The 27,103-nt window shown below is 37.9% G+C and overlaps 1 protein-coding gene across 1 annotated transcript in view; it reads left to right on the top strand.

Annotated features, from left to right (window-relative positions):
* The window catches only part of LOC118797159 (death-associated protein kinase 2-like), a 37,711-nt gene extending 13,499 nt beyond the window's left edge, over positions 1–24,212 (top strand). The window contains exons 4-12 of the mRNA XM_036556412.1: positions 3,786–3,924; positions 9,971–10,100; positions 16,874–16,922; positions 18,051–18,077; positions 19,919–20,071; positions 20,161–20,206; positions 20,304–20,393; positions 21,322–21,405; positions 23,203–24,212. Coding sequence (XP_036412305.1) covers positions 3,786–3,924; positions 9,971–10,100; positions 16,874–16,922; positions 18,051–18,077; positions 19,919–20,071; positions 20,161–20,206; positions 20,304–20,393; positions 21,322–21,405; positions 23,203–23,283 — 799 coding nt within the window. The 3' untranslated portion in view covers positions 23,284–24,212. The remainder of the gene's footprint in view (positions 1–3,785; positions 3,925–9,970; positions 10,101–16,873; positions 16,923–18,050; positions 18,078–19,918; positions 20,072–20,160; positions 20,207–20,303; positions 20,394–21,321; positions 21,406–23,202) is intronic.
* The last annotated feature ends 2,891 nt before the right edge of the window (positions 24,213–27,103 follow it).

Below are 27,103 nucleotides of genomic sequence, written 5' to 3'. Positions count from 1 at the left end.
AGAGAGAGAGAGAGAGAGAGAGAGAGGGGTGGAAAGAACACAAAACAGACTATTCAAAAGTCTGGAATTACCTGTCATGTTAATAATTTCTGTATTCCTAAAACATGCAAACATTTGTTTTATATATACTTTATGTAAGTTATATACAATGATACATTAATTAATATAAGCTAAACATTAAAAAGTAATGTTGTCAATATTTCAAGCCTTTTAGGATTAGCAAGAAGTTCTAAAATCATAAATAATTTTTTTTATATATATTTATTATTTACATTTTTTTTTTTACTTTTTTGCCTTGGGACCAGAACACCACTTTTGAAATTCTGAAGTTCTGGATTTTATTTCATTCTTGATGGTCTGCAGCATCTCATCTACAGCATCTACAGCTCAGTTCTTCAATCTAAAATGTTTTTTTACAGCTTTGTACAAATTATTTGAAATAAGCTACAGAATTGTAGATGCTCACCATCATATTAGAATCATTTTATTCACACGTGTTGGAATTATTATACGCATGCATTTAGTGTTCTTTATAGCAACTGCTGCCAGGTTGGACAAGCTTTACAGAATGTTGGCAAACATCCCTTTTACTATTATAATAACTTTTACTTTTTTTAAATGTACATTTACTTTTTTCGTTTTTGTACTTTCATATTTTTCAATATATTCTGTTTATTAAATTTTCACATTTTTATTATTATTTCAATCGTCAGTTCTCTTGTGCTGATGAATGACAAAGAATTTTAATGGGAAACAGTAAACACTGCATTCAGCCTAATGAAAAGATATTTACATTGTATTTGTACATACTTTGTAACTGTTAGTATAGATTGAGTGTCGTTTTCTTGATAACATAATAAAGTCCGCTAAAGTTTCTCATTAGGTGAAATGTAATTTGTAGCATTCTGTAAAGTTTGTCCAACTCTGCGCGAACACGTATTAGAGATGGCACGATGCCACATTTTCTTTTCCAATACCAATATTGAAACCTTGAGTATTGACCAATATTTGATTTTTTTTTTCTTTTAGCTTTGAAATGAGCTATGTTTAATAGAAACACTTCACCTAAAAGGCTTATATTCTACATTTGTCTTGTCTCCCCTAAGGGTCCACTTATTTCATTTATATGGCTTCTTGCACCAAAAACAGTCATAATTAATTTTTTACCTGACCATTTTCCAGCCTCTCTGTATCCCTTAGACTTAAACAGGCTGTTTTTGTCGCTGTGCCTTTAGGACCGATATTTTTAAATGTAAATATGATCTCTGCTGTGATTGGCTGCTCTGTATTGTGCCTCATTCAAAAAGCAGGCCAGGTTAAAACACTCGTAAAACTTCAGCGTGAGTGGACTGGGCTGAACTGTTGTAGGCTGATTAGGTGGATTTGCGGAAATGTGTTGTTTTTTGTGACACGAGTACAAACAAGTAAATTCAAAACAGGCTGTTTTTGCAACTTAATTTCCATGTGCAGACTGTGTGGACTGGGAATTTTAACACTTACATAGCACATTAATCTCTTTTGCTTTAAAAAAGGAAGAAACGTTTGGTTTTTCATGATATGGACCCTTTAAGAAGAGCATCTAACAGTAGGCCATCATGCTTAAACTTGTCAAACAGACAAAATGTACAGCTAACAACAGAGTTTTCCCTCTGACATCCTGTCTAGCATTTTCTGAAGATGTCAGCTGATACTGATACTTGGTATCGGATCGGTACCACCTCTGTTTTATTTAATTGAAAACAATGATTCCAAACTTTTGAATGGCTGCTACTGATAAGCAACACCTGTGATCTAGCTGAGTGGAATTAAATGGCTTGAATTTAAAGAATCCCACATGCAGGCATTTATATTTTTAGCGTCTGCATCCCGTCACATAGACAGCTACTCTTTCAATCAGACTATTACAGTAGATTAGTGTCGGGACAGGATAAAGAAGGGATCAGGTAGCAGCATGGGACGAGTTGTGTACTCTGCTGGTGTTGCTAATGAACATGATAGGAAGCATGTAGGCCTGAATTTTCCACTGGAGAACCTTTTGCACACAATGGAGCCGATACCAAGGGACCAATGGGGCTGACTATTTAAAGACGAAGGATTTATCTGTGACTGTGTATGCGTATGTGCGTGTGTACTTGATGTATCACTTTCCGAAAAACGTTTGACATGGTGTGCTGATATGACTCCTTTAAAGTGAGCGTCCTGAGGCAGCTCCTAGTCTGCAAGTGCAAGTGCTCCTGGAGATTGTTTGGCTTTGTTTGTAGCATGTTTCTATGACCTTATTTATAAGAAGGACTGTTTATAGCTGTTGCTGACAATCTAAATCTAAACCATCTATGGTATCCTAGTGGATTTATGGACTTCTTGGCTTCAAAATGTATCTCGGGGGGGACGGTGGGTTTGAAGACAGTGAGATAGATTGAGCCTGTTGTTTTGCCCCCATATGATATTCCCATCAAAAGAATATCAAAGACTGAAGAAAAGGAGACATGGGACTGTCGAGTGTCCAGAGGATTTTGATCATTTTGGATGACTTTTCATATAAGTCCCTCAGGGCTTAAAGGGTTAAAGGTTTCAAAACAGATTCGCCTTTAAAGGGGAATCTCACCAATTTTTTTTTTTATTTCTGCCTAGTTCAGTTGCTGAGATGTAAACAAAGTTACTTAGACTGGTTTGATGTGAAATGGTTCATTGCAGAGAAATTTACCAAAGCAGATTTCTTTACAGTGGTGGCGATAAGAACCAGGAGTCACAATGTCTACATTTTAATTTTTTACAGTTTTATTTACAACCACTAAACCTGTATCATCTGGGTTTTTACTTATAATGTTGGTAAAATAGTGACAAATCTGAAGAAATAAGTTATGTTGGGAACTATTTTGCCTTATAACACCCTGCATATATCTCGCCACCATGCATATGTTTTAAATAATATGGTCTAGGCAAAAAAATGTTGTCTAAAACTGTTGTAAAACAACGTCTGAGGCATCATGCAGTATAACTTCACATAGTGAATTCTTTGAGATGGTTTCAGTGGAATTTTTTGCTCTGGACGTCTGGTTCCTATCACCACCACTGTGAAGAATTCTGACTAAGTGAGTTTCTCTAGAAAGGAGCAGTTCCCACTAAACCACTGTAAATGACTTTGTTCTCATCTTAATTAAATTCTAAACACATTTATTTTGCAATTCCCCTTAAAAACCTGTACATTTGCCAAAATATTGAATCTTTTCGTTTAACTCTCTCTGCAATTGACTTTGATTTTATTTTTCTGTAACTATGTTTTTGCAAATGCCTTTCTGAGGTGCCAGATCTCAGGATATCATAAGCTTTGTTATTTAATGCTTTTTTGTGTGAGGCACTTTGAATTGCCGCTGTGTATGAAAGGAGCTGTACAGCTGTACAGGAGCTGTGTCTCACTTTGCTTCTCATACATTAGCAGTCTTTGTGTGTATCCCCTTTAACTTATGAAAATCCGCCCCTAGTGGCTTTGTGCACTGCAGTCGTAGAAAATGGATCAGCATGTGGAACTGCAGCTTTCTGTGTGCTTCCATGTTCCCTATCACTGTATAAAAGAGGCTCCATGCTGCCTTTATTGTTGGATTCACTGTGATAGTTCCTGAGTAACACATTCAGAGAGCAGTTCACGTGGCTATGTTTGCTTGTTAAATGTTTTTTCCACGAAGGACTATCATGCAAAATGTTTTTTTTGTTCTTCCTGAAAGCATTTTTGAGGACATAAGGTTTGAAAAGTGATCTCTCCATTCTGTTTCTGTCCACTCTTTTAGTATACGTGGTGGGGAGCTCTTTGACTTCATCGCAGAGAAGGAGAACCTGATGGAGAACGACGCGATCGAGTTCCTGAAGCAGATTCTGAAGGGGGTTGCTTTTATGCACAGCAAACAGATCGCCCACTTTGACCTGAAGGTGGGTGCAAAGGCTCAAATCATCAACAGTCTCCATCTGGTTAACACAATAAAGTCTTCAGTTTATCAACGTTAACAGTTTAGAGCGAGCACAGTAAGTTGCAGAACTGATCTTTGCTGAGGTACAGCAACAGTCAAAAGTTTGGACATGCATTTGTCTCATTATTCCCCCTCATGGGAATCCTGACTCATCCAGCCTTTATACTTACACCATTATTAGACACATGGACATCTCTGACAGACAGGAAGGTCTAAATCAGCAATGTAATGTCACATATTGCTAAGACTAAATTTCTGTTTTGACTCTTTAGTGAAGTTTACAGCCTCTCTTTGGGCTAATTGGACAATATTCTGTCCTCACAAGGGTAAATTGGGCAAATAGCTAACAGGCTAATAGCCTCAAATAAGACAGTCTATGAATATTTTATGTTACTTGAATATCTTTGAGCTTCAAATGTCTGAGTTTAAGCTAGAGAGCTGATATGAAGTGTACACCACTGTTAGCTTGGTGCAAACATAACACTGAAAATCACATTAGGGAGCTAGCACAATTTACCATTATCTTAGCCTATAAACAAATGCTACTTACAAAGTGAATTATGAGGTTTCTGCATTAAACATTGATGTGTAATGACGTGCTTGACTGTTAAAAAAGTATTTAAAAACGTATTCAAACCTTAGATATTTGCAAGGATTATGTTATGATATACTTAAACCCAGGACACTAAAAAGCTACATATATACAAAATAATCATTTATGTTGGGAGGCGTCTGTCCCAAACCTTAACCCCTAAATTTACACTTGTGAAAATAATACTTTCTTTTATTTTATTTTTTCCATGCCTTTTAAGATCTTTTTGATTTTTTTTTAAATGAAGTTGAAATATTTAGATTTATCATGTTGAATTGTTTAAATAGAAGCTTTTGTTCAGAAAATAATGGTCGTACATATTCTTCCAAAACAAAAAAGCTGTGTTTAGAATGGCTCACTTGTTAACTCATTCCCTATTCACTTTGTAGCAGGGGTGTCATCTCAACCAGTAAAAGGGCCATATTAAAAAATCTCATCAAATCTGTGGGCCAGAGAAAAAAAAAAAATTATTTCTTTTTAATTAATGTTGTGCTGGAACCCGAACTGGCCATTTTTTCTTCAAAATAAGCAAAAACTTAAACAGCAAAACACAGACACTTGTAGAAGACCTTGAAATATTACATGGACATTTAAAATATTCAAAATTTAAACTTCCCCAGGTCCTCAGTCTTTTAAACCTACCTATTTACTTGAACTAGTCACCTGGCATCCTTTCTTTGCTGCAAGTTCATTAAGACTTGAGCTTATTTTCTGAGCTGCTGAGCTAATGTTAAGTGTTTATACTGGTTGAACTGCAGCTGAAATGCATTTTGGTAGTATGACTGGTGTGGAATTGTCTAGAATTGAGGCGTAACCACTGTCCCGTAGACTGTTGTCGGGGTAGGAGAGTCGGAGCACATTACGCTGCAGTGCATGCTGGGGGCTATAGGGCACCGCATTGTGAAACTTAAAATGAAAAAATACTTTTGCGGGCCAGATAGGACTGTGTGTTTGACACATGGGCTCTATAGCATTTGCTTTATAGTGGACTGATTAGAGAATGAACGTGGAGCATTCAAAAGACTTTTTGGACACTACTTTTGGAAGTGTAGCTTCATAAAAAAGTGACTAACATTTGTATGAAGTGTGCTGCATGAACTGCTAGAGGTTTCACAGAATACTGTCTTTAATTAAGATGTTTACAGCCCAAGCTGAAAATAAAGGCTTTACACTGAGTCATATACAATAGTTTACTTTTGAGTCAGCATGCTACAAAGCTGTTTGTCGTAGCCAACAAGTTTCCTGTAGTAAAAATGTTTCCTGTGTCTGTTTTGCTTCTCACTGTTCATGTGCTACGTGTTGGGAAAGGGCCGAGCTGTCAGCTAATGTAAATTAAAAAAGAGTTTATAAGGAAAAGTTCAGTAATTGGGCATCTAAGATGCTTTTCTTCTAAGAAAATGTGATCTTTTTTTCCAGCTTTGTTCATTGGGATACAGAGATCAGTGACACTGACATATCAAATATAACGCAATACAGAAAAATCTATAAAAAGAAAAGAGAAACAAAGGGGAAAAATAAGTAATAAATTATGAATAAATAAACATATACATACATTCACAATCACTATATGGACAAAAGTATTGGGACACCCACATATTACACCTACAGGAGCTTTCATGACATCCCATTCTAAATCCATAGGCATTAATATGGAGTTGGTCCCCATTTGTAGCTATAACAGCTTCCACTCTTCTGGGAAGCTTTCTACAAGATGTTGGAGAGTGTCTGGCATTTGTGAGGTCAGACACTGATGTTGGACGAGAGGGTCTGGCTCACAATCTCTGTTCTAGTTCATCCCAAAGGTGTTCGAAGGGGTTGAGGTCAGGGCTCTGTGAGGGCCAGTAAAGTTCTTCCAGACCAAACTCACCCAGCCAGGCCTTTATGGACCTTGCTTTGTTTGGGGCTCAGTCATGCTGGAACAGAAAAGGGTCTTCCCCAAACTGTTCCCACAAACTTGGAAGCATACAATTGTCCAAAATGTCTTGGTCTGCTGAAACATTACGATTTCCATTCACTGGAACTAAGAGTTCTAGACCAACCCCTGAAAAACAACCCCATAGCATCGTCCCTCCTCTACCAAACTTGGCACATTTGGCACAGTGCAGCCAGGCAAGTAATGTTCTCCTGGCATTCACCAAACCCAGACTCATCCATCAGACTCCCAGATAGAGCAGCGTGATTCGTCACTCCACAGAATATGTTTCCACTGCTCCAGAGTCCAGTGGCGGTGCTTTACACCACTCCATCCGACGCTTGCCATTGTGCTTGGTGATGTAAGGCTTGCATGCAGCTGCTCGGCCATGGAAACCCATGCCATGAAGCTCCTGGTGCTCAGTTTTTGTGCTGATGTTAAGGCCAGAGGAGGTTTGTAACTCTGCAGTTATTAAGTCAGCAGAGCGTTGGTGGCTTTTATGCACTGTGTGCCTACGTGGTCTGAGACTACGTGGCTCAGTTGCTGTGGTTCCTCCTTCCATTTTCTTCCACTTTTCAGTAATGCCACTCACAGTTGATTGTAGGATATCTAGGAGGGAAGAAATTTTGCGAACTGACTTGTGGCATCCTATTATAGTACCATGCTCGAGTTCAGTGAGCTCTTTAGAACGACCCATCCTTTTCACAAATGATTGTAAAGGCAGTCTACATGACTAGGTGCTTGATTTTTTTTGCACATGTGGCAATGGGACTGTTGTGTGTCCCAATACTTTTGTCCACATAGTGTATATGTACACATACAGCAAAAGATCACATTGGTTATTAGTTAATGGAATGGGTGCAGTGTAATAATGCCCCACCAATTTCCTAGGAAGTATCGTCTCAACTGGACAAAGTCAGGTCAGAATGTGTTTTTTTATTAACATACTAAAAAAATGATCCCCAGATTGTAGAGAATTTATGAGATGAGACTTTTATAGACTTTCTAATTTTTTTGAAGCTCAAAAAATAAAGAAAAGAATATCCCTAATACAACAAGTCTGAGTGGGAATTCTCAGAATCAGTTAATCAGTCTTTTTAGTTGTATATAGAGAGACAGCAATGAAAGAATAGCTCCAAAAATTGCAGTAAAAGCATTAGGTTCAACTTTTTACCCAGTAATGTCAGGAAATGTGATCTTAAGAAAGTTTCTTTTGGGAACTGCTGTTACCTGAAAAGCTATAAGCATACAGCCTTATAGTTGGACATTTTAGTTGAAAGCTGTTTGTACTCTTAACAGTGTCACCACATGAATCTAGTTTATATTTGCCTTGGATTATCATCAGAGATCTCTGTGGCAGAAGAAACACAGAGCTGTGAAACTGAGACGTTTGTGGCTAGTGGCTAAAATGAATTAGGGCAAACCACCACAGATAGAGATACAGGATCACAATTAGCTGTTAGACCAGGGGTCGGCAATATGCAGCTCTTTTACTGCCCTGTTGCAGCTCCACAGCAGAATTAGGTTTTAGGTAAAAATAAAATAATCCTCCTTTGCAGTAAAATGAAGCTCTTCTGATCATTTTAACACAGTTTTAACAATAAATGGCCTTTAACGCTGGAGTTAATGTCACCTATAACTGCTAATTCACCCTTTAACCCTGAAGGTTGGCGCGCAAACTCCTAGTCACCATAGCAACAACAACTAGCTCGCCTAGCTAGCAGCTAACGAAAAGGCAAAGAGAAAGAACACTGATAATTTAGAGACGAATGGACTTAATTGCATTTATAAGCACTACAGTTGGTTTCCTGATACGTTTAATCTGTAAGGAGAAACTCTGAAGTCAGCTTCTCGTTCGCCAGCTTCTCATTCGAATTTTCCCGTTCCACCTTAAATGGCGCAGCAGTTACATTCTGGCGCCTCAGGCACCATTTAAGGTGGAACTGGAAAATTCGAACAAGAAGCTGGCGAATGAGAAGCGACTTCAGCCTCGTAAAAAGCCGATCATTGAAAGACATTTTACAAGAAACAGTATTACTTTTGAAGACACGTTCCCTTCCAGAGGTGCGAGAAAAGCGGCTATAGCTGAGCTAAAGCTCAAAGCAGAGCAAAGTAAGTCTGCGTTTTCGTTTTTATTATATTTTTAGCCCAAACTATTACATCAGCACATATGAGACATATTTACAGCCAAGATGCTAAAATGGACATAAAATGTTGAGGCTCCTAAGGTAGTTAGGTTTTTGTTGAATGGACAAAGTTACTCTTCTTAACATGTGGGTTGCTGCCCACTGTGTTGGGCTATTGATGGATTGCACGCTAGAAGAACCTAGCCTAGTATCAGTTAGCTAGCCAGTAATGAACTTAAGGTTGTGCAAGCAAAACACATTGACTAAACTGTTATAAATGTAGTAAACTTGTGCCTCCAGAATGTTAAATCTAACATTGTTTAATGTTAAGTATGTATTCATTCATGCAATCATCGTATTTTTTTGTTTTTTATAAAAAGGATGTTGACTTTGATGTTTTATGAAAATGGCATCTTGCGCCCTCTGCTGTCTGTACAAAGCTGCGTTTGCTTATTACGCACTGGGTAGCGTTTTTAGCTTCTGCTTAAAATCAGCTAAAATTATTACTGTTGAAACATTTGGTAAAGATGAAATAGTGTGATTATTGTTCTGTATAGCACCAAATAATGTATTATTTTTGTTCTATATAGCACCATTCTTTTATTGTTACAAGCTTGACTTCGAAACACTAGAACAACCCTTTTTGGTGCTATAAAGAACCCTTTTGAAAAAGGGTCTACATAGAACCATATACAGCACATTCTTCATCAATCTGAATAACGTTTTCACAATGCACAGAATTCCTTAATTCATGCAGAGGATTCTTTGAGCGTTCATAGTTCTATATAGAACCATTTTCTTTACTAAAGAACCCTTGAAGAACCATTATTTTAAGAGTGTAGGGTCACTCAAAGTAAAAGGATTTTAGTCAAACATCCAAGTTAGTCAAAAGTCTAAAAAGTGTTTTGAACTTGGTACAAAGATCCTCATATGGCACAGTTTTTCAGTATTACTGTGTGTAAAATACAAAACATTGAGGAAACCACTTCTGAGTCGGTGCGCCCAAACTTTTGACTGGTGCTGTAATTTAAAGGCTTTAGATGTGACAACAAGAAAAAGAACATCCCGCTTGTTCTTTTCACTGTAGTGAACGTTGAGGACTGTAAACAAGTTGCAGGTTGCTTTACTGTTACATCCTGATTTACACCAGGATAAACGCAATGCTGATTCACTGGACAATGTAAAAGATAAAACACGCTCCTGGCTTATCGCATTAAATGCTTTTACAGCTACATTTTTCAGCTGATCCTGTTTTTAAGCGTTAGTATAATACACAGCATTAAGATTTGACCTTTGACTTGGAATGTTATTCGTGCACATCTGGCTTTCATGATGAGGAAATGAGATTATGCTGCAAATCTCTCTTTTCTTTAAACAGCCAGAGAACATCATGCTGTCAGATAAAAAGGCCGAGCACCCAGAGATTAAGATAATTGATTTTGGACTGGCCCAGCGTCTCACCCCAGCAGAGGAATACAGGAGCCTGTGTGGAACTCCTCAGTACATCGGTGAGAGTGTGTGTGTGTGTGTGTGTGTGTGTGTGTGTGTGTGGTTGTCAGTGTTTGTTACATGTTACTGATTATTTCTCTCAAACCATGAGTTGGGATATAATGGGGATTATTCACATGTTACATCCTGGAAAAAAAGTTGGATGCCACATTTAAAGGTGCAGTAAGCAATTCTGGAGAACAACTGTTATATTTTAATTTAACAGCAAAAGCCCATCCAAATTCATGGATGCACACTGCCAAGGCAAACAACACTTTCTTAGGTCCTTAAAACTGGCCATAAAACTCTTTGTATGGACAAATATCATGTTATAACGTTAGAGCGAACAATGACACAGCAAGAAATGTAGGTAACATTAGGTTGTTACCCTTGCCACTGAGCCCTTAGCCCTCTGTTTTGCGCGTTCACATCTAGGGTTAGGGTGTCCCAATTTTTGTTGAGATAGAGGGGTAGGGCAAAGTGTTTGGGCTACATGGCCCCCCAAACGAAGGTTTTTCAGAGACGCACTCCAAACTGAGTGTTATGAGAAAAAAAGAAAAACTGGCAAGATGGCTGAGCGAGAGACAAAAGAAACCCACAAATGTGCGAATTTTCTCTGTTAAAAAATTACGATAACCATTGTTTTATCTTAGTTTAATGTCATTCCAATGTATTATGGTCATTTTCTTCATAACAAGCACACAAATCGCTAATAGTATGCTAATGTTTCGGTAGCTAGCTAGCTAATTTTCCCGTTCCACCTTAAATAGTCCAGCAATATTGACGCCTGAATGTAACTGCTGCCCCATTTAAGGTGGAACGGTAAAATTCGAACAAGAAGCTGGTGAATATCTGACTTCAGCTTCGTATCACCAATGAATTAGCTGTGGGCGATAATGAACAATTGCCTTATAGCCCCTCTTTGAAAGCATATGATGCCCTAAATGTAACTAAAGCCCAGCAGTGAGGAGCTGAACTTTTCCCTTCTCTGCTGTCACTGAAGACGGGCCAGGTTGCCTACAGAGCACCACTAGTAGCATTGTTAATGAAGTAATGTTTTTTTTTGTTTGTTTATTTGAGGGTTGTCCCATTTCGTAGGGCAAGATTTTAACCACTATCCATTGTAACTCAGTTCCAAGGGCTTAGGGTGACACTCGAAAACAAGGGGTAGCGGTAAAAAGAAGAATAGGATTTGGCCTAAGTTAACATTAATATTACCCACCTGTCAAGCAGAAGCAGAAGCAGACACCTCATCCCTTTTCATATCTCTCGACTCTTGATGAAGCTGAAAGCAGCTTCCTTTTCCTCCAGCTTCTTGTTTGAATTTTTCCATTTCCTCCTTAAGTGGTCCAGCAGTTACATTCTGTCTCCCCAGGCTCGCATAACCATTGAAATAACCAGAGCCTATGCAACTGGCACAGCTAACAGTCCTGCTTCATGGATGAGTTTTTAAATATGCAATGAAAAAGGACTGACATACAATCACTTTTGTAGTCCTGGCTCTTATTTTTATTTTTAGCCCTTGCCAAAGTTGTAGGTCATGAAGCCTGTGCAGTGTAAGCCAAGCTAAGATTAGCGCACGAATGCTATTGTGCTAACAGAAACAAATCCTCAAAGCTTTGGCAACAAATCATGTTAATTACAGCTCTACAGGTTCACACAGCGAAATAGGAGCCAAATGTGTAGTAATATACTTAAGGAAAATGGCTTTAATTAGTGAACTAGATATGATGTAATGGAAAAAACAGCACTGACCTCTGCAGAGCTTCCTGTTGCATTAGCGAGCACCAAATTCACAATGTGCTGAATTTTATATGCTAATCTCCCAGAGCTGATGTTAGTTTCTTGATTGAATTTCTGTTCCACTGTAAATAGTGTAGAAGTTACATTGTAGCACCCGTACAGCCGTCTGAATATAACTTCTACATCATTTAGGGCGGAACGGGAAACGAGAATAAGAAGCGAACAGCTTCATCTAATCTCTATCCACTACTCGAGACTCAGTTACAGTTAGCAAACCAGGCCTGTGGTACTTGAGGTGGGGGCCGCTTGTTTAACCCCTAAATTACTCCAGATACACTTGGATGTAACGTTTATGGTTTGGTTGAGTGTTCTTGGGCTTTCATGCATGACTTTGTACTTTAGCTCATAGTAACTGGTCCAAAAAGTTACTGGCCCACGGGGAAATTTCCTGACTCTCCTGATTACTGACTCCAGCATTGAGGCCAGTTATGCTGATTTAAACCATGAATGGCTGTATAGCACCAAAAAGGGTTCTTCTATTGTAAAAAGCATGGCATCATAACAATGGAAGAACCCTTTTTGGCGCTATATAGAATACTTTTCAAAAAGGTACTGTATAGAACCATCTACAGCACATTCTCCATCAATCTGAAGAACACTTTCACAATGCAAAGAACCCTTTAATCATGCAAAGGGTTCTTTGAATGTTCATGGTTCTATATAGAACCATTTTCATTACTAAAGAACCCTTCAAGAACCATAAGGTTTAAGTGTGTAGATGCAAAATTTATCAGTATTTGTTGCACAGACATTTTTCTGGTCTGCATGGAAGGAAAATGCAAAACGCAGCCTAGAACTGAAACCGAAAAGCTGAAATGGTTTCATTGGTTTCTGAGGTGAAAGTTAGGGTCTGGTTTTAAAAAACAGGTGTAGATAAATGGAAAATCCCTATAGTGTGTATATATGTGTGTGAATGTTTATCTAAACACAAATGCAAGTGAATTGGTTTCTAAGACAAACTTGGATTGTGAGAAGCAGAAAACTATTAGGGCTGAACGTGGGAGGTCTGGAAATGTATCCCTGCAGATTTCTTTGAAAAACTAAGTCTCCTGGAAAGAACGGAAGCTGTAAAAAAGGCAAAGCGTGGACACACTAAATCCTAAAAAACTGATAGTATAGTTACATGTTGAGGCTTCTGTGCAGTTTTCTTTTGAGTATGTGTTTCGAATAAACTGTACTTCATATCTGTTTTAAGTCATAAGTGAATGGTTCTCTCTGACGTTTGCACAGAACTGTATATGTTTAAACTCTGACAAGTGGTTTTCGGCCTCAGTATATGTGTATCTTCTGCAGTCCTGTTGGAAAAGCATCTCAGTTGGCTTCTTGTGAAGCTGCTTGAGAGAATGCCAAAGGTCTGTAAAGCTGCCTCAAGGCCACAGAAGGCTAATTTCTAAACAAATCCAAACTGTAAGATTATATTACACTGTTTTTGATCACTGTATGACCCCTCTTGTTATTTCTTATATCTGAAATCTTCATAGGGCTGGGCATTATGATGATATTTTATCATTATTGTGATAAATTACATCACAATATGCATTTCTGAGCAAATCATGGATATTGACAGCACCTAAAGGACAATGATCCACTCCATGTTCCTTTACAAAGAGAGAATAATTGGGTTGGGAATTGGATTAAGTGAAAAAGCGAACGTATACATAGTTTTTGTTGCATTGTTTAAACATGTTATTGGCTTATTTGTATATGCCATCTTATCAGATTTAGAAAAAAGCTACATATCATGCTACATATCAAGTATTGTTAAAATGTCTTCAATTATCGTTATATTTTTGCCATATCGCCCATCCTTAGGTCTTCACTGTTATTCTAAAATGTGAAAAATAGTGACAATGTGCAAAAACCCTATACATAGGTGTGTCCAGACTTTTGACTGGTAGTGTACGGAGCTAAGTGAGGTGTGACTGTGTGTTACAATCAATCAGGCTTTTGCTCCATCCTGTTGTTCATCCATCGTTACTCTGTCTCAACATTCATTCTAACTGTAAACACATCTTAATCATGGCCTCTGTAGCAGCCTCAGACGTTAAGCAACGTGTTTGGATGCGTAAACGTGGCTGTGTCTATGTGCTCACTGATTCTCTGATTATCATCCCACACTCAACTGTATCTTGAGTGTTCTAACTGTAAGTGGCAGAAAACTGTTTCAACTGAAGTGTAAAAGCACTGCAATCTGTGAGATGTTGGCTACTCAGCATCACTCTGTCTTAAAGCACAGCGATACAGTCATGTTACTCCACATGTCTCGGCTGTTATGTCGCCAAAGCCTGCACCGCTGAGAAATGAGCCCTGTGAAGGACTCAGCTGGTGTATCTTTCGAGACCTTCTATCATCCACAGTCCCTCATGCGCAATGCAAAACCATATGAAAAATGGCTAGACAGCTGTAAGTGGGTGAGATGAGGTCATCCCTGACTTCCCAGGGCCTTATATTTCCTTGTGTTCTATGCTCCCCAGGCCACGTGCTCCCTGTTTGAAATTTGGTAACAGCGCTGTGTTCTCAGGGTTGCGTATTCCCAAGTTTCTATGTTTCCTCATTGAAATTTTCATGGGAAATTGCTGTATGTCCTCAGATTGCATCAGTCATAATTTGTCAACTGGAAAATAAATTGATAAACTAAATATGCCGTCTGGTGTATTTACAAATGTACGTGTTTTAATCTTATACAGTCATAGAAAAATAAGCAAAACATGTCATTTGTCCAGGGGTGTGCAAACCTTTGCACACAGCTGTATGTTCGTTAAATAAAATCTAAAAATCTAAGATTCACACTGATTGAACATTTCAGTGAACAAGACTGAGAATCTGTTCACTGATATGTTGCTTTCAAGTATTTGTCATAATTTTATTTGGACTCCACAGCATTAAATATCAATATCATTGAAAAATAAAAAAAAAATATTAAAACATTGAAGTGCTGCCTAGTGCCTAAACATGTCACCAGAAGTGTACCTTTCCCAAATCTGATCTAATCAAAGCCATCTTTTGCACGTATGGCTAACATGTGGAAATTCTGGATTTTTGTACATTTTGTTTCCAGGAATGGATTTTTTTCATGGATAGTTTAGCAAAAACCTGGACAATCAAGGGAAATCCTGGATGGGTGGTAACTCTATCACTGAAGCTAGCCGAACTGAGGCAGAGTGTGTTCCTGTTGAAAAATCTGCTCCTCATTGTTCACTGTATGACCTTTGATGACCCCATGATGTTAACCATCTTAGGAAACCCTTTCATAACGTATCATATAAAGAGCTGAACATAGGAACATGGAACTGTAAAAACATCAGGCTCTGGGAACATAGAACCCTAGGAACACAGTTACGCTGTTAGTGAGGCGCTGCACCACCAGTGTGTAATAAAATGTTATGAAATGTAAATTATAGTTTAATGTTTTTAAATAAGTAAGTTTACTCTCATTGCTTGAATCAGTTAACCATCATGGGTTGGTACATCCTGCTCAGGCCACCTCAGCACTAATGAGTAGCATTTGTATACCAGTGCTAGCAAAGACTCTCCTACAGATTTTGTATTTAAGCAATAGTTCAGCAAAAAAGTAGACAATTTTACTTCTACCTCAAATGTATTGAGTCAGTTGAGTCTGAAGTTTGCTTCCTTAGTTTTGCACAGAAGCAAATGTATCTAACAAGTAGTGAAAGCTTACACATCAGTCAGCCGTTAGCATCAAGCTAACTGCATGCCTAAATCATCCCACACTTGCTTCAAACTATCTTGAGTTGTTAAAGGTGTATTGTGTAAGATTTAGTGCCATCTAGTGGTGAGCACCTAGAAACTGAATCCCCCTCCCTCACCTATCCCTTTCCAAGCATGTAGTAGAACCTGCGGTGACCATCATGTTTTCTATGCCATCACCTGTCCCAATGAGGGTTCACCCTCCTTTGGTTCTTCCTGTGCTAAATAATAAGTTTGTCAAAATTTGGTTCTTACCACCAGTTCTACAGAGCCACCAAATTCAAGCTGCCGCTTCAACGTAAAAATGTGAAAGGCACGTTCTAGAGCCGGTGTTTGGTTTGTCCATTCTGGGCTACTGTAGAAACATGGTAGTTCAGCATAGTGGCCTCTGTTGGAAGAGGACCCTCTACCTATGTAGATATGAATTGCTCATTCTAAGCTAATGAAAACGCAATAGATCCCCCCAAATCTTACTATCTGCACCTTTAAGTAATCTCAAGTAGACTTAATGAAGTTTTATAAAAATAGACAAGTATGTTCAAAATTCAGGCTTCAAGATGGCACTGCTGTTTTTAGCAATGTAACAAACTCGTCTAATGTTAATAGACAAAAGAACGTCACACAGTGTTATAAACCACGTAAGTCTATTTGAGATTAACAGCTTGAAGTACTTTGAAGTGTGTGTGTGATGATTTAGGCATAGCTTGTGGTCATAATCAGCGCTCATTACTTGTTAGCTACATTAGCCTCGTAGCTACAGTGAAAAACTAAAATACTTTATGCTGAACATTTGTGGTAAACAGAAAACTGAGTAAATGTTTCCCCCGAGCTATCAGAGTTATGTTTAGAAAGTTGAACCATGCTATGTGGTCTATGTTCGCTAGGTCTCTGGAGGCAGTAGCAAGTGGTGGTTTAGGACAGGATGTAGCAAACATAGCACACTAAAGGTGTTGTAGTGAGTACGGCAATGCAACCTCAAAGCACTACCAGTGAGAGCTCTTTCAACAGGAAGCTGAGACAATGGCAGGCTGCCACAACAATGTGGGCCCACTGACAGCTCAAAAATTCCCCCAAACATAGTGATCAAAAGAATGTCGAATGATGATCAGTGCTTTAATTTGGCTGTCTTGTTTTGTCCTAATATTGAAATTAATTCAATTCCTTTTTTCTTCTCACCGTCTGTATCTTTCTGTTTCTCTGCCTAACATCTCTCTACCCCCCAACCCTCTCTCTTTCTCTCTCCCCGACTGTCTTTTTTTTTCTTTCGCTCTGGTTTTCTCAGCTCCTGAGGTGATAAATTATGAACCCCTGAGTACAGCATCTGACATGTGGTAAGCAGCACACATCATCCTGAATGGTTTATATATGAAGAGTGCATCATCTGTTCAAAACTATATTTAGTATAGATTGCATGATGATACTTTTCTTTTTTCATACATATATCAATAATAGAGGTCCACCGATCGATGGCCAATTACAGCTGTTATAAATGGCTTGGACACTCCTGGGCAAATGACTTATTTTGTTGAATTTGCTGTAGTGGAAATAAGCGAACACATCTACTACAGAGAACACACTTCTGCACATTTTAATAACATATTGGGGAAAAAACTAAAACAAAAAATGTGGTAGTACTAAAGTTATGGCACGTTTAACCCCTAAAATGGCCAAAGTTTTATTACACATGTCTATAACCTAAGAATAGCTTAACCAGTTTGCATTGAAATCCCTGTAGTTACTGAATAATAAGGCTTAGTTTGTAATAAGCCTGGGATTTTAAGGGGTTACAATGTTATGCTGACTTATGTTTGATAGTTAACTCATCTTACCATCCCATAGCCTACTTCATAATGTAGCTTATGGAGGAGTACTGCTGAACAGACCCAGTGCACATTCACTCATCATCAACAGCAAATTAGCCTATCACAGCCAGTCAGAAAGATAAGCTAACTAATAAAAACAGCCTCATTATACTCTCAGAACTGATTGGAAACTACCCTGTTGCAGATTTTCACCCTTAGCATAGCTGTTGCTTTATTGATGATGGCTGACTGTCTCACTTTCCATTTCTGGGGTGACCAGAACTGTGGCCATGCTTCATTCTATGGTGGCTCTGGCCACCGCATGCCTACACCTTGTGTGTAGTTCAACACTGACATAATAGCAATTGCCACTCACATGTGTGGCTGACTTTAAGCTACATGTGGCTACTGTTGTAACCACTGACCTACTTTTGTTCACTTTATGGTATGTTGTGCTACAGGCAACTGTGTTATATTTTTTATGGCTATATTTGTTATGGAATCTTGTCAAATTTGTTTTTTTTTTTTTCTACGATGTCTGATCCAGCATTTTGAGCTGTTATTGGCCCAGTATCAGTACTGTATATCAGATCATCTCTAATGATCAGTCATTGTATATGCTTGACTATTGACCCATGTGTTTGTGTTTCCTAACAGGAGTATCGGTGTGATTACCTACATACTGTAAGTTCATTCAGTAACGTCAATAAAGTCACTATATGTTGGGACAAAATCTTGTATCTCTATATCTCTGCTTTTGTAGTTTTTTCTTTTTTGGCATAATTGGAAAAGGCCAGTTGCCCTTTATCATGTTTCAAAATTCCATAATGAATGAACCAACAGAATGAGTCCAAAATTACTTGGAAAAAATTAAATATCCATTTACTTCTATATATATACAGTGGTGTGAAAAAGTGTTTGCCCCCTTCCTGATTTCTTATTCTTTTGCATGTTTGTCACACTTAAATGTTTCAGATCACCAAACAAATTTAAATATTAGACAAAGATAACACAAGTAAACACAAAATGCAGTTTAGAAATGATGCCCCCCCCTGCCCCGTTAAAACATAAATTAACTGTGGTTTATCACATCTTTGGAAGCTGAGTTCAATTTCCCTAGCCACATCCAGGCCTGATTACTGCCACACCTGTTCTCAATCAAGAAATCACTTAAATAGGACCTGCCTGACAAAGTGAAGTAGACCTGAAGATCCTCAAAAGCTAGACATCATGCTGCGATCCAAAGAAATTCAGGAACAAATGAAGTAATTGAGATCCATCTGTCTGCAAAAGGTTATAAAGCCATTTCTAAAGCTTTGGGACTCCAGCGAACCACAGTGAGAGCCATTATCCACAAATGGCGAAAACATGGAACAGTGGTGAACCTTCCCAGGAGTGGCCGGCCGGCCAAAATTACCCCAAGAGCGCCGCGACGACTCATCCAAGAGGTCACAAAAGACCCCGCAACAACATCCAAAGAACTGCAGGCCTCACTTGCCTCAGTTAAGGTCAGTGTTCATGACTCCACCATAAGAAAGAGACTGGGCAAAAATGGCCTGCATGGCAGAGTTCCAAGACGAAAACCACTGCTGAGCAAAAAGAACATAAAGGCTCGTCTCAGTTTTGCCAGAAAACATCTTGATGATCCCCAAGACTTTTGGGAGAATACTCTGGGGACTGACGAGACAAAAGTTGAACAGAAGTAACACAGCATTTCAGAAAAGGAACATCATACCAACAGTAAAATATGGTGGTGGTAGTGTGATGGGCTGTTTTGCTGCTTCAGGACCTGGAAGACATGCTGTGGTAAATGGAACCATGAATTATGCTGTCTACCAAAAAGTCCTGAAGGAGAATGTCCGGCCATGTGTTGTGACCTCAAGCTGAAGCGCACTTGGGTTCTGCAGCAGGACAATGATCCAAAACACACCAGCAAGTCCACCTCTGAATGGCTTAAGAAAAACAAAATTAAGACTTTGGAGTGGCCTAGTCAAAGTCCTGACCTGAATCCGTTTGAGATGTTGTGGCATGACCTTAAAAAGGCAGTTCATGCTCGGAACCCCTCCAATGTGGCTGGATTACAACAATTCTGCAAAGATGAGTGGGCCAAAATTTCTCCACAGCGCTGTAAAAGACTCATTGCCAGTTATCGCAAACACGTGATTGCAGTTGTTGCTGCTAAGAGTGGCCCAACCAGTTATTAGGTTCAGGAGGCAATCACTTTTTCACACAGGGCCCTGTAGGTTTGGATTTCTTTTTCTCTTAATAATAAAAATCTTCATTTCTAAACTGCATTTTGTGTTTACTTGTGTTATATATATATATATATATATATATATATATATATATATATATATATATATACACATACGCATACTCATATACACATTATTATATGTATGTGTGTGTGTGTGTTTGTGTGTCTGTGTGTATTATATATTGTAACTTTATTGAGTTGTCTTGTTTTTATTTTGTTTAACTTTTTCTAAAAAATTTTGACATCTTTCCAAATCTCTTCTGTTTAGATTAAGTGGTATGTCACCTTTTCAAGGAGACTCAGATGAGGAGACACTAAGAAACATTGTAGATATGAAGTACGAATTTGAGGACCAGTACTTTAGCCAGACGAGCGACATGGCCAAGGACTTCATTGAGAAGCTGCTCGTAAAAGATCCAAGGTAACTGAAAGACTAGCACAAAAAAATGTGTGTATTTCCAGTGTTTAGCATGAGGACTGATGTTGGACCTGATGGTTTTCTTTTCACAGTGACAGAATGACAGCAGAGGAGTGTTTACTGCACCCTTGGATCAAGGTGAGAAGTGACTAATATTAATGTGGAATAAATGACATTGTAATATGATGATGATTACTATGGAAAGCATATTATGACATATCTCTCTCTCTCTCAGCCCCTGACACGTAAGCAGGCAGCTAACAGGAGCCGCTCGTCTATCAACATGAAAAACTTCAAGAAGTTCAATGCCAGGAGAAAGTGGAAGGTTAGTGTGTGTGTGGTGCTGAGTGATGTTTGTGTGCGAGTGTTTCAGATGAAAGTTATTGGAAGCACACTGCCATCTATCAGACAAGTCGAGTATAACAAGTGTAGGAGTTTTAACAAGGACTGTTTTTTCCTGCGTCTTGTTCTTGGATTATTGCTACTGGATTAGTCTGATGTCCAAATCTGATCTTCCATTTGTGTATTTAATGGATTTCATTACATTTAAGAGCCAAAATGGGATCTTATAACTGTTAATGTAGCCCTCACTGTAAAAAAAATGATTAGATGTTTTAACTGAACTGAACTTCAAATAAAAAGTAAAACTTTACTATATCACTGTACCAGTACGGCATTCTTTTGTCAAAGCTTTACTTCCAGTTTTTTGTGCATTTATTGCATTCCTGCATATCATTAATTGTTATTCACAGCAGTAACAATTGTCTCGTTTGAAACATAAGCACTGAATGACCAAATGCTAGCAAATCTGTGGGTCCTTACCTTCAAAGCCTCGTCGCTGTCCACAGAGACATCATAAGCCAAAACATGTAATAACACAGCAAGAGTCAAAGATCAGTTTAGAGATCTATGAGTCAAGCAGAAATAAACTCTGTTCTAGCCTCTGTTATTCTGTGTCATTAATTAATACAGTTATTCTGATAGTTGAGAGTGATACCTTTCAAATGAGACCAAGATCATGACTGTAGCCCAAAGTATGTGGAAACAGCGCTGCTTTATGTTTGGTGTGCCGCTTCAGGCAAGAATGGGGCAACAGTTAACAGGTTAACAGAATGTAAAACACAGATTATTCTTCTTTTAACTTCCTAACAGAAGTGCAATGAGCTCCAAATTTGAAGGCAACTAGATTAGTTACTTTTGGACCATTTTTACAGTGTAGGCCCCTAAAGCCTGAGCCTTCTGCTTGTTTTCAGATGTCCTATAACATGGTGTGGGCGTGTAACAGACTGTGCCGTCTCCAGCTGCTATGTAAGAGAGCCAAGGAGGACGAGGAGCTGGTAAGGCTTACATTAAATGAATTTTTTGGATGGATAGTTGAGGTGTGGGGGTTTAGGTCACAGATTCCAGACCCACCATTTGAGGTTCGTAGTCCATATTTTCTCCTGCAGCTTGTGGCTTTTTGCGCAGCCCCCAGAGGCCCTGCCTCAGTTGAAGTATTATTACTGTGAAATAGTGATTGAAGTAACTGTACCTGTCCAAAAACAACTTGAGTTAAAGTACACATAGAACTGCGTACAACATCCAGCAGTAATTAACATAGGAGCTGAAGTTTATTCAGTCTGTTCTTCTGTAAGACACTTGAGCTAAAGATGTGACACTGAGACTCGCAAAGCAATACAGATTCTGAACCAACGTAACAATGTCACGTCTAAATGTTTTTAATGTCTTAACGTTTTAAGCCCAAAAAAGTCTGTACTAAATCTATACATTGAAGAGTTAATCCACCAATTTTTCCAATTTTCTGCATAATTTATCTGGCTGATGATAGGAAACAGACATCCAATGTGTTTAGTGTTGTAAGGCAAAACAGTCTCCAGAAAAAACATATTTTTATAGATTTACAACAATTTAACATTTTCATTCTTACACATAGAAACTCAGAACACATATGTACGTTTACTGGCAGCATTGTAGATAGGACCCCTGGTTCCTATCACCACCACTGTAAAGAAATCTGAGGTGGCAAGTTTTTCTAAAACAGAGGATTTCAGCTCTCTGAACATTTTTCCTTACATGTCAGAGATTGAATTGTGCAGACATTTTGAAAAACTTAATTTTTCTATAATCGGTTTGAAAAAAATAAATAAGAGAAAAGCAACCACACGTCAAAAGCTCAACTTTTAAAGTACTATTAAAATTTGTATCAGCAAGTGAAATTTGAGATTTCACAGCGCCTGTGTTTACTGGCAGAAAAGACAATGTCTATTTCTTTTTTAATCTTGTTAACAGCATGCTTACTTATACTTTGCAATTTAAAAATATATACATATTTAATACACACACAAACACACACACACACATATACATATATATTTATATATATGTATGTATATAAATCGCTGTTGTCAGAAGAAAACCTCGTATCTCCATTGTTGTTGTTTTTTGGTTTTTGACATGATTTGACATGATTTGAAAATACTTATTGCCCTTTACATTGTTTATAAATATACTCTCTCTCTCTCTCTCTCTCTCTCTATATATATATATATATATATATATGTGTGTGTGTGTGTGTGTGTGTGTGTGTGTGTGTGTGTGTGACTTTACAGGAGAAGCAAAAAACCTTCTTATAATGGGAGTTAATGTAAAAAAAAAAAAATTCACAAGTAGTTTTGGACCATTGCTGTTGGCCCATTCTTCGTGAAATTTTAACACAATGCAAAGTCTAACAAGAGTTTTCAGATTATGCAAAAGAAGTAACCAAACCAACAAAAATGGACATACAAGGTTTTTCTGTGAACTCAACGATATATGTTTTTTGTGTTTGTTTTGTTTTTTCCTATACTTTTTTGGCTTTGCTTGATTGTATAAATCTTACAGAAACGTTGACTACAAAAAAGCCAAAGCCTTTGCTCTGTTCTATCAAAAGTATCTGAACAAAGAGTTAAAAACACTTGAGACAGAGAAACAAGTGCTTATTGATCTACTTAAATGTGATGGGAGCAGGGAAAGAAGAAAAGTGTGGAGTGACTGATCATCTTTGAGGTCTGGGTTGGAAGCCAGTGGATTATGATGTATTTTATAAGGTTGTATTGAGAAAGAATGTAACCACGTGTACGTTTCTGCCCCTTCAGAGAAGCTGTGAAAGTGACCAAGAGGACATAGAGACCAAGCCAGCCTCCCTCATCCGCCGCAGACTGAGCAGCAGTTCCTGAGCTTCATCTGTAGAGGACACCCTCTGCCCACAGTTCATTAGCGTCCATTATTCAGATGGTCATACAGTATCCCAAAGATTTTCATTCTTGCAGACTGAATCCATCAGAAATTCAGTTTACAATTTATTCACACTTTACCTTCCACTGCATTGATTTGTATGGTAGCCAAATGTGCAACTATCATTATACATTTTTATTTTCAAAGGGATTTTAATCTTGTTAAATTAGTATGACTAATCAACACAGAGGAACCACACATTCTCTTTGAAACTCCAAAAGACAAAAAGCCCGAGGCCTAAAATAAAAAGCCTATTTCATTTGGTAAATCCATGTTTGAATTTAAGAAGAGGAGACCATGTCATCAATATCTGAGACTACAACCTTTTCAAACCTGAAAATATCCTTCTTATAATATAAAATAACTTGTACCTTGTACATGGACTAGTTTTTGAAGTAATGTTTTTTATGTCTTGGTCATGAAGAGTGTCTTTTATTTGTGTTTACATTTATAATTCTTCTCTTTTCGAATGATATTTCAGTGGCACATTCTTTCCGGGGGCAAACAAAACAACTAGCATAATGTTTGATGCTAAGTTCTAAAGTGGCCTTAAGGTTGTCTTGGTCATTAAACAGCATGTGAACTGTGAGACTGTTTACCATCTGAAGGCATTTTAGTTCTAGGATGAGATTGGTAAGTTATGTTTTGTGTGTTTTGGTGGAACCTGAGTGTCAATACTTGTTGTTTTGGAGGACCTTGTTTGTGTAGCATGCAAGCTAAAGCTAGCACACACAGTGCCTCATTTGAAGTAGAGTTTGGAGTCTCATAATTCCTCTGATTATGTGAGTTAAAGTTGAAAGCTGTGTCTCAAAGGAAATGTTTCATTTTTATTGTATTAAATAAAATATTTGTGGAACAAAAGGTTATGTAATTCTTCATTAAAGCAATAGTCCACAAGAGGCGGCGCATTACAGTGATTTTAAAATTACTATAATGCATGGCCTCAAGTGGCTAATTGCTTTTATAAAATTGTTTTTAAAAAATAAAAAATACACATTTTTAAATAGTAATCTAGAATAATCTATAAAAAATCTAGGTTATAACTGATAATATGAAATAACGAATTTTTTTGCCAAGAAATTTAGGTCCTTTAGAATTGTTAGTTGTTGCTGCTAAGCAACCATGTAACCCATCACTGTATATATATGTATGTATATATGTATATATTACCTTCTTAGCTTTTTATCACATAATAATGAACATATCATAAGAATGCACTGTTTAATTGTTCACAAAAGTACCACAGTGAGGACAATAGTAACTTCTGTTAGCTTCTCTATGCAATTTCCAGTCTTAAATTAGCACCAACGTTTTTCCCATACTGGGTCTGAATCCCTACTCTTTTTTTGCAATGTAGGAGTTAAAATTCTGTCTCCTGCGCCCAAAAAGTGCATAATATGTCTAATATGTAGTCATTTTTAATATCGTCACTTCCACACTTTGCACAATTCCGTACTGGACAGGTAGTGCAACTAGAGTTTCAGAACTTACACATCCAGCTCATCATTCAGGGAGTAGGGAGCGGCTTGAGATTCAGGCTGGGTTTGTTGCTTTTTAAGGCAGATCTGATTAAAATATGGACATTTAAAGTGTGTCAGCCATTCAAGTGACAAATTCTCTGGTCTTTCATATTGTCATTTTGCAGTGTGTTCTACAGTAAGTACTTTAATTCAGGACTGTGATATTGATAGAGGTGTTGTTTAGCTTTTTAGCTATATTTTAGCCTGTTAGCTAGCTGATCAGCCTCATTCTAGTAAGACAATAAGTTGTCAGCCTTTCAGTTTAAACAAAACTGGATCTTCAGTGCACTCGATGGTCCATGTGAGCAACATTACAGTCAAAGATTATTCCTTTAACAGCTCAATTCTTATGATTCTTATGATTTGGCACAGTAATACAGACTTTAGTTATTGTGAGGCAGTCATAGGTGCAGAATATTGAGAATACAGCTTCGGATTTTAGGATGGGAACTAACAGCTTTATAAATATTTATTTAAAAATGTGCTTTGCAAAAAACAACCTATGTCCTACATGCAGACAAGAAGTTCTACAGGTACTGAACACACAGAATGATTCTACTGTGTTAATAGTTGGAACCCTAAACGTTATGTGTCTAGCATATGACCTGGGGGCCAGATTAGGCCTGCGGCATAATCCTACCCACCCCTCAAAATTATTTTGACTTTCTATTAGCTTGTTTTACAGTGCATTGCGCTACAATCCCCAGCATGCACTGCAACGTAATATGTGCTCCCTCCCCCAACAACAATGGAATGGTGGTTACAGCACAATACTACACAGTTCTACACCAGTCATATCACCGAACACACTAGCTGTGTTTCAGATGCAGTTCAAACAACATGAACACTATAAACACTGTGTGTGTTTTATATTTCAGGTACTCATGTAATATTTCAAAGTCTGCCACAAATCCCTGTATTTAGCTGTTAATGTTTTGGCATATTTTGAATAAACAAGGGTCAGATCGGGTTATAGCAAAATGGTTTTCAACTTAGAATTGAAATAAACATAAGTGTTCTCTAGCCCTTTCAGTGCAGAGATGATATGAACAGAGTACTTACGATGATATGAACTAGTGGCCTCAGTATATTAATTTGTGGCCTCAATATATTAATTGGAGGCACCATGTATTAATCTCTGGCTTGATTATAGACATTTTTGTCCTCAATATGTTAATTTGTGACAGTGCCTTATTGAAATATAGTCCAAAACCACAAAGTGCTATACTACACATACTACACTAATGAATGGACTTCTGTTTCAGTGGTTGGGTCTGACACCCCTGGCCTAAACACTAAAACTGGACATCACTCAAAAAGTGGTATCTTTTCATTACTTGTTGATGAATTCATATTTTCTTTGGTGAACAGATTGGTAGCCTACTAAGAAAGCTCATTGCTTCTTTAAAAAAACATTCCACACATTTTTGTGCATTTTTGTGTCCATAAAACAGCCTTTATTCATCATTTCTGCATGGTTGTTTTCCAACCTCTCTTTATCCCATAGAATTAAACAGGCCATTTCTGTTACTGAGGCATTTCAGACCGATATATTTAAATGATCTCTGTTCTGCTGCCCTCATTCTAAAATCAGTCTAACTTCAACTTGAGTGGGCAGGGCCAAACTGTGGTAGGCCAAATAGGCAGATATTTGTAAATGAATTCACTTTTCTTGACATCACCATTTAAAATGGGCTGATCATGCAACAAATATGAACCCAGTGGGCCTAGTAAATGGTCTGCTTTGTTGCACTTTGCTCTTAAATTGAGGTGTGAAGATACTGGATGCTGCTCTGCTTGAATTCATAGACAGGAAAAACAACAGTCAGAAACCCTGCTTTGTTTGCAACAGTCAGAAACCTGCTTTGTTTGCATCTTATCTCTGTAGATAATTAGATAAGAAACCCTCCTACGTTAGCCGAGGAACGGAAAAGAAGTCCTGACAATCTGTTTACAAGATATGAAGAGTGCTATACAAGCAAGCTGATATAAGCAGAATGCCTGCAGATAATGTAAACTGAGTGGAGATTTCTTTCATTCATATTCCCTTCCACTGCTGTTAGACAACATGAGTGAAATGTCCTCTTGTTCATTTGACTGAACGTGTCTTCTACTGTAGGAAGAGATGTTGGGTGATGATGGCAGTATGAACACTTTCAATATCGACAGGCTCAGCATTCTTGCAGAAAAAGAGGGAGGTAGAAAAAGAATAAAGAAGCTTTTCACTCTAGATTCCAAACAC

Source organism: Colossoma macropomum, unplaced genomic scaffold (genome assembly GCF_904425465.1).
Source record: "Colossoma macropomum unplaced genomic scaffold, Colossoma_macropomum, whole genome shotgun sequence".
Taxonomy (NCBI): domain Eukaryota; kingdom Metazoa; phylum Chordata; class Actinopteri; order Characiformes; family Serrasalmidae; genus Colossoma; species Colossoma macropomum.
This window is presented reverse-complemented; position numbering and strand designations above follow the sequence as displayed.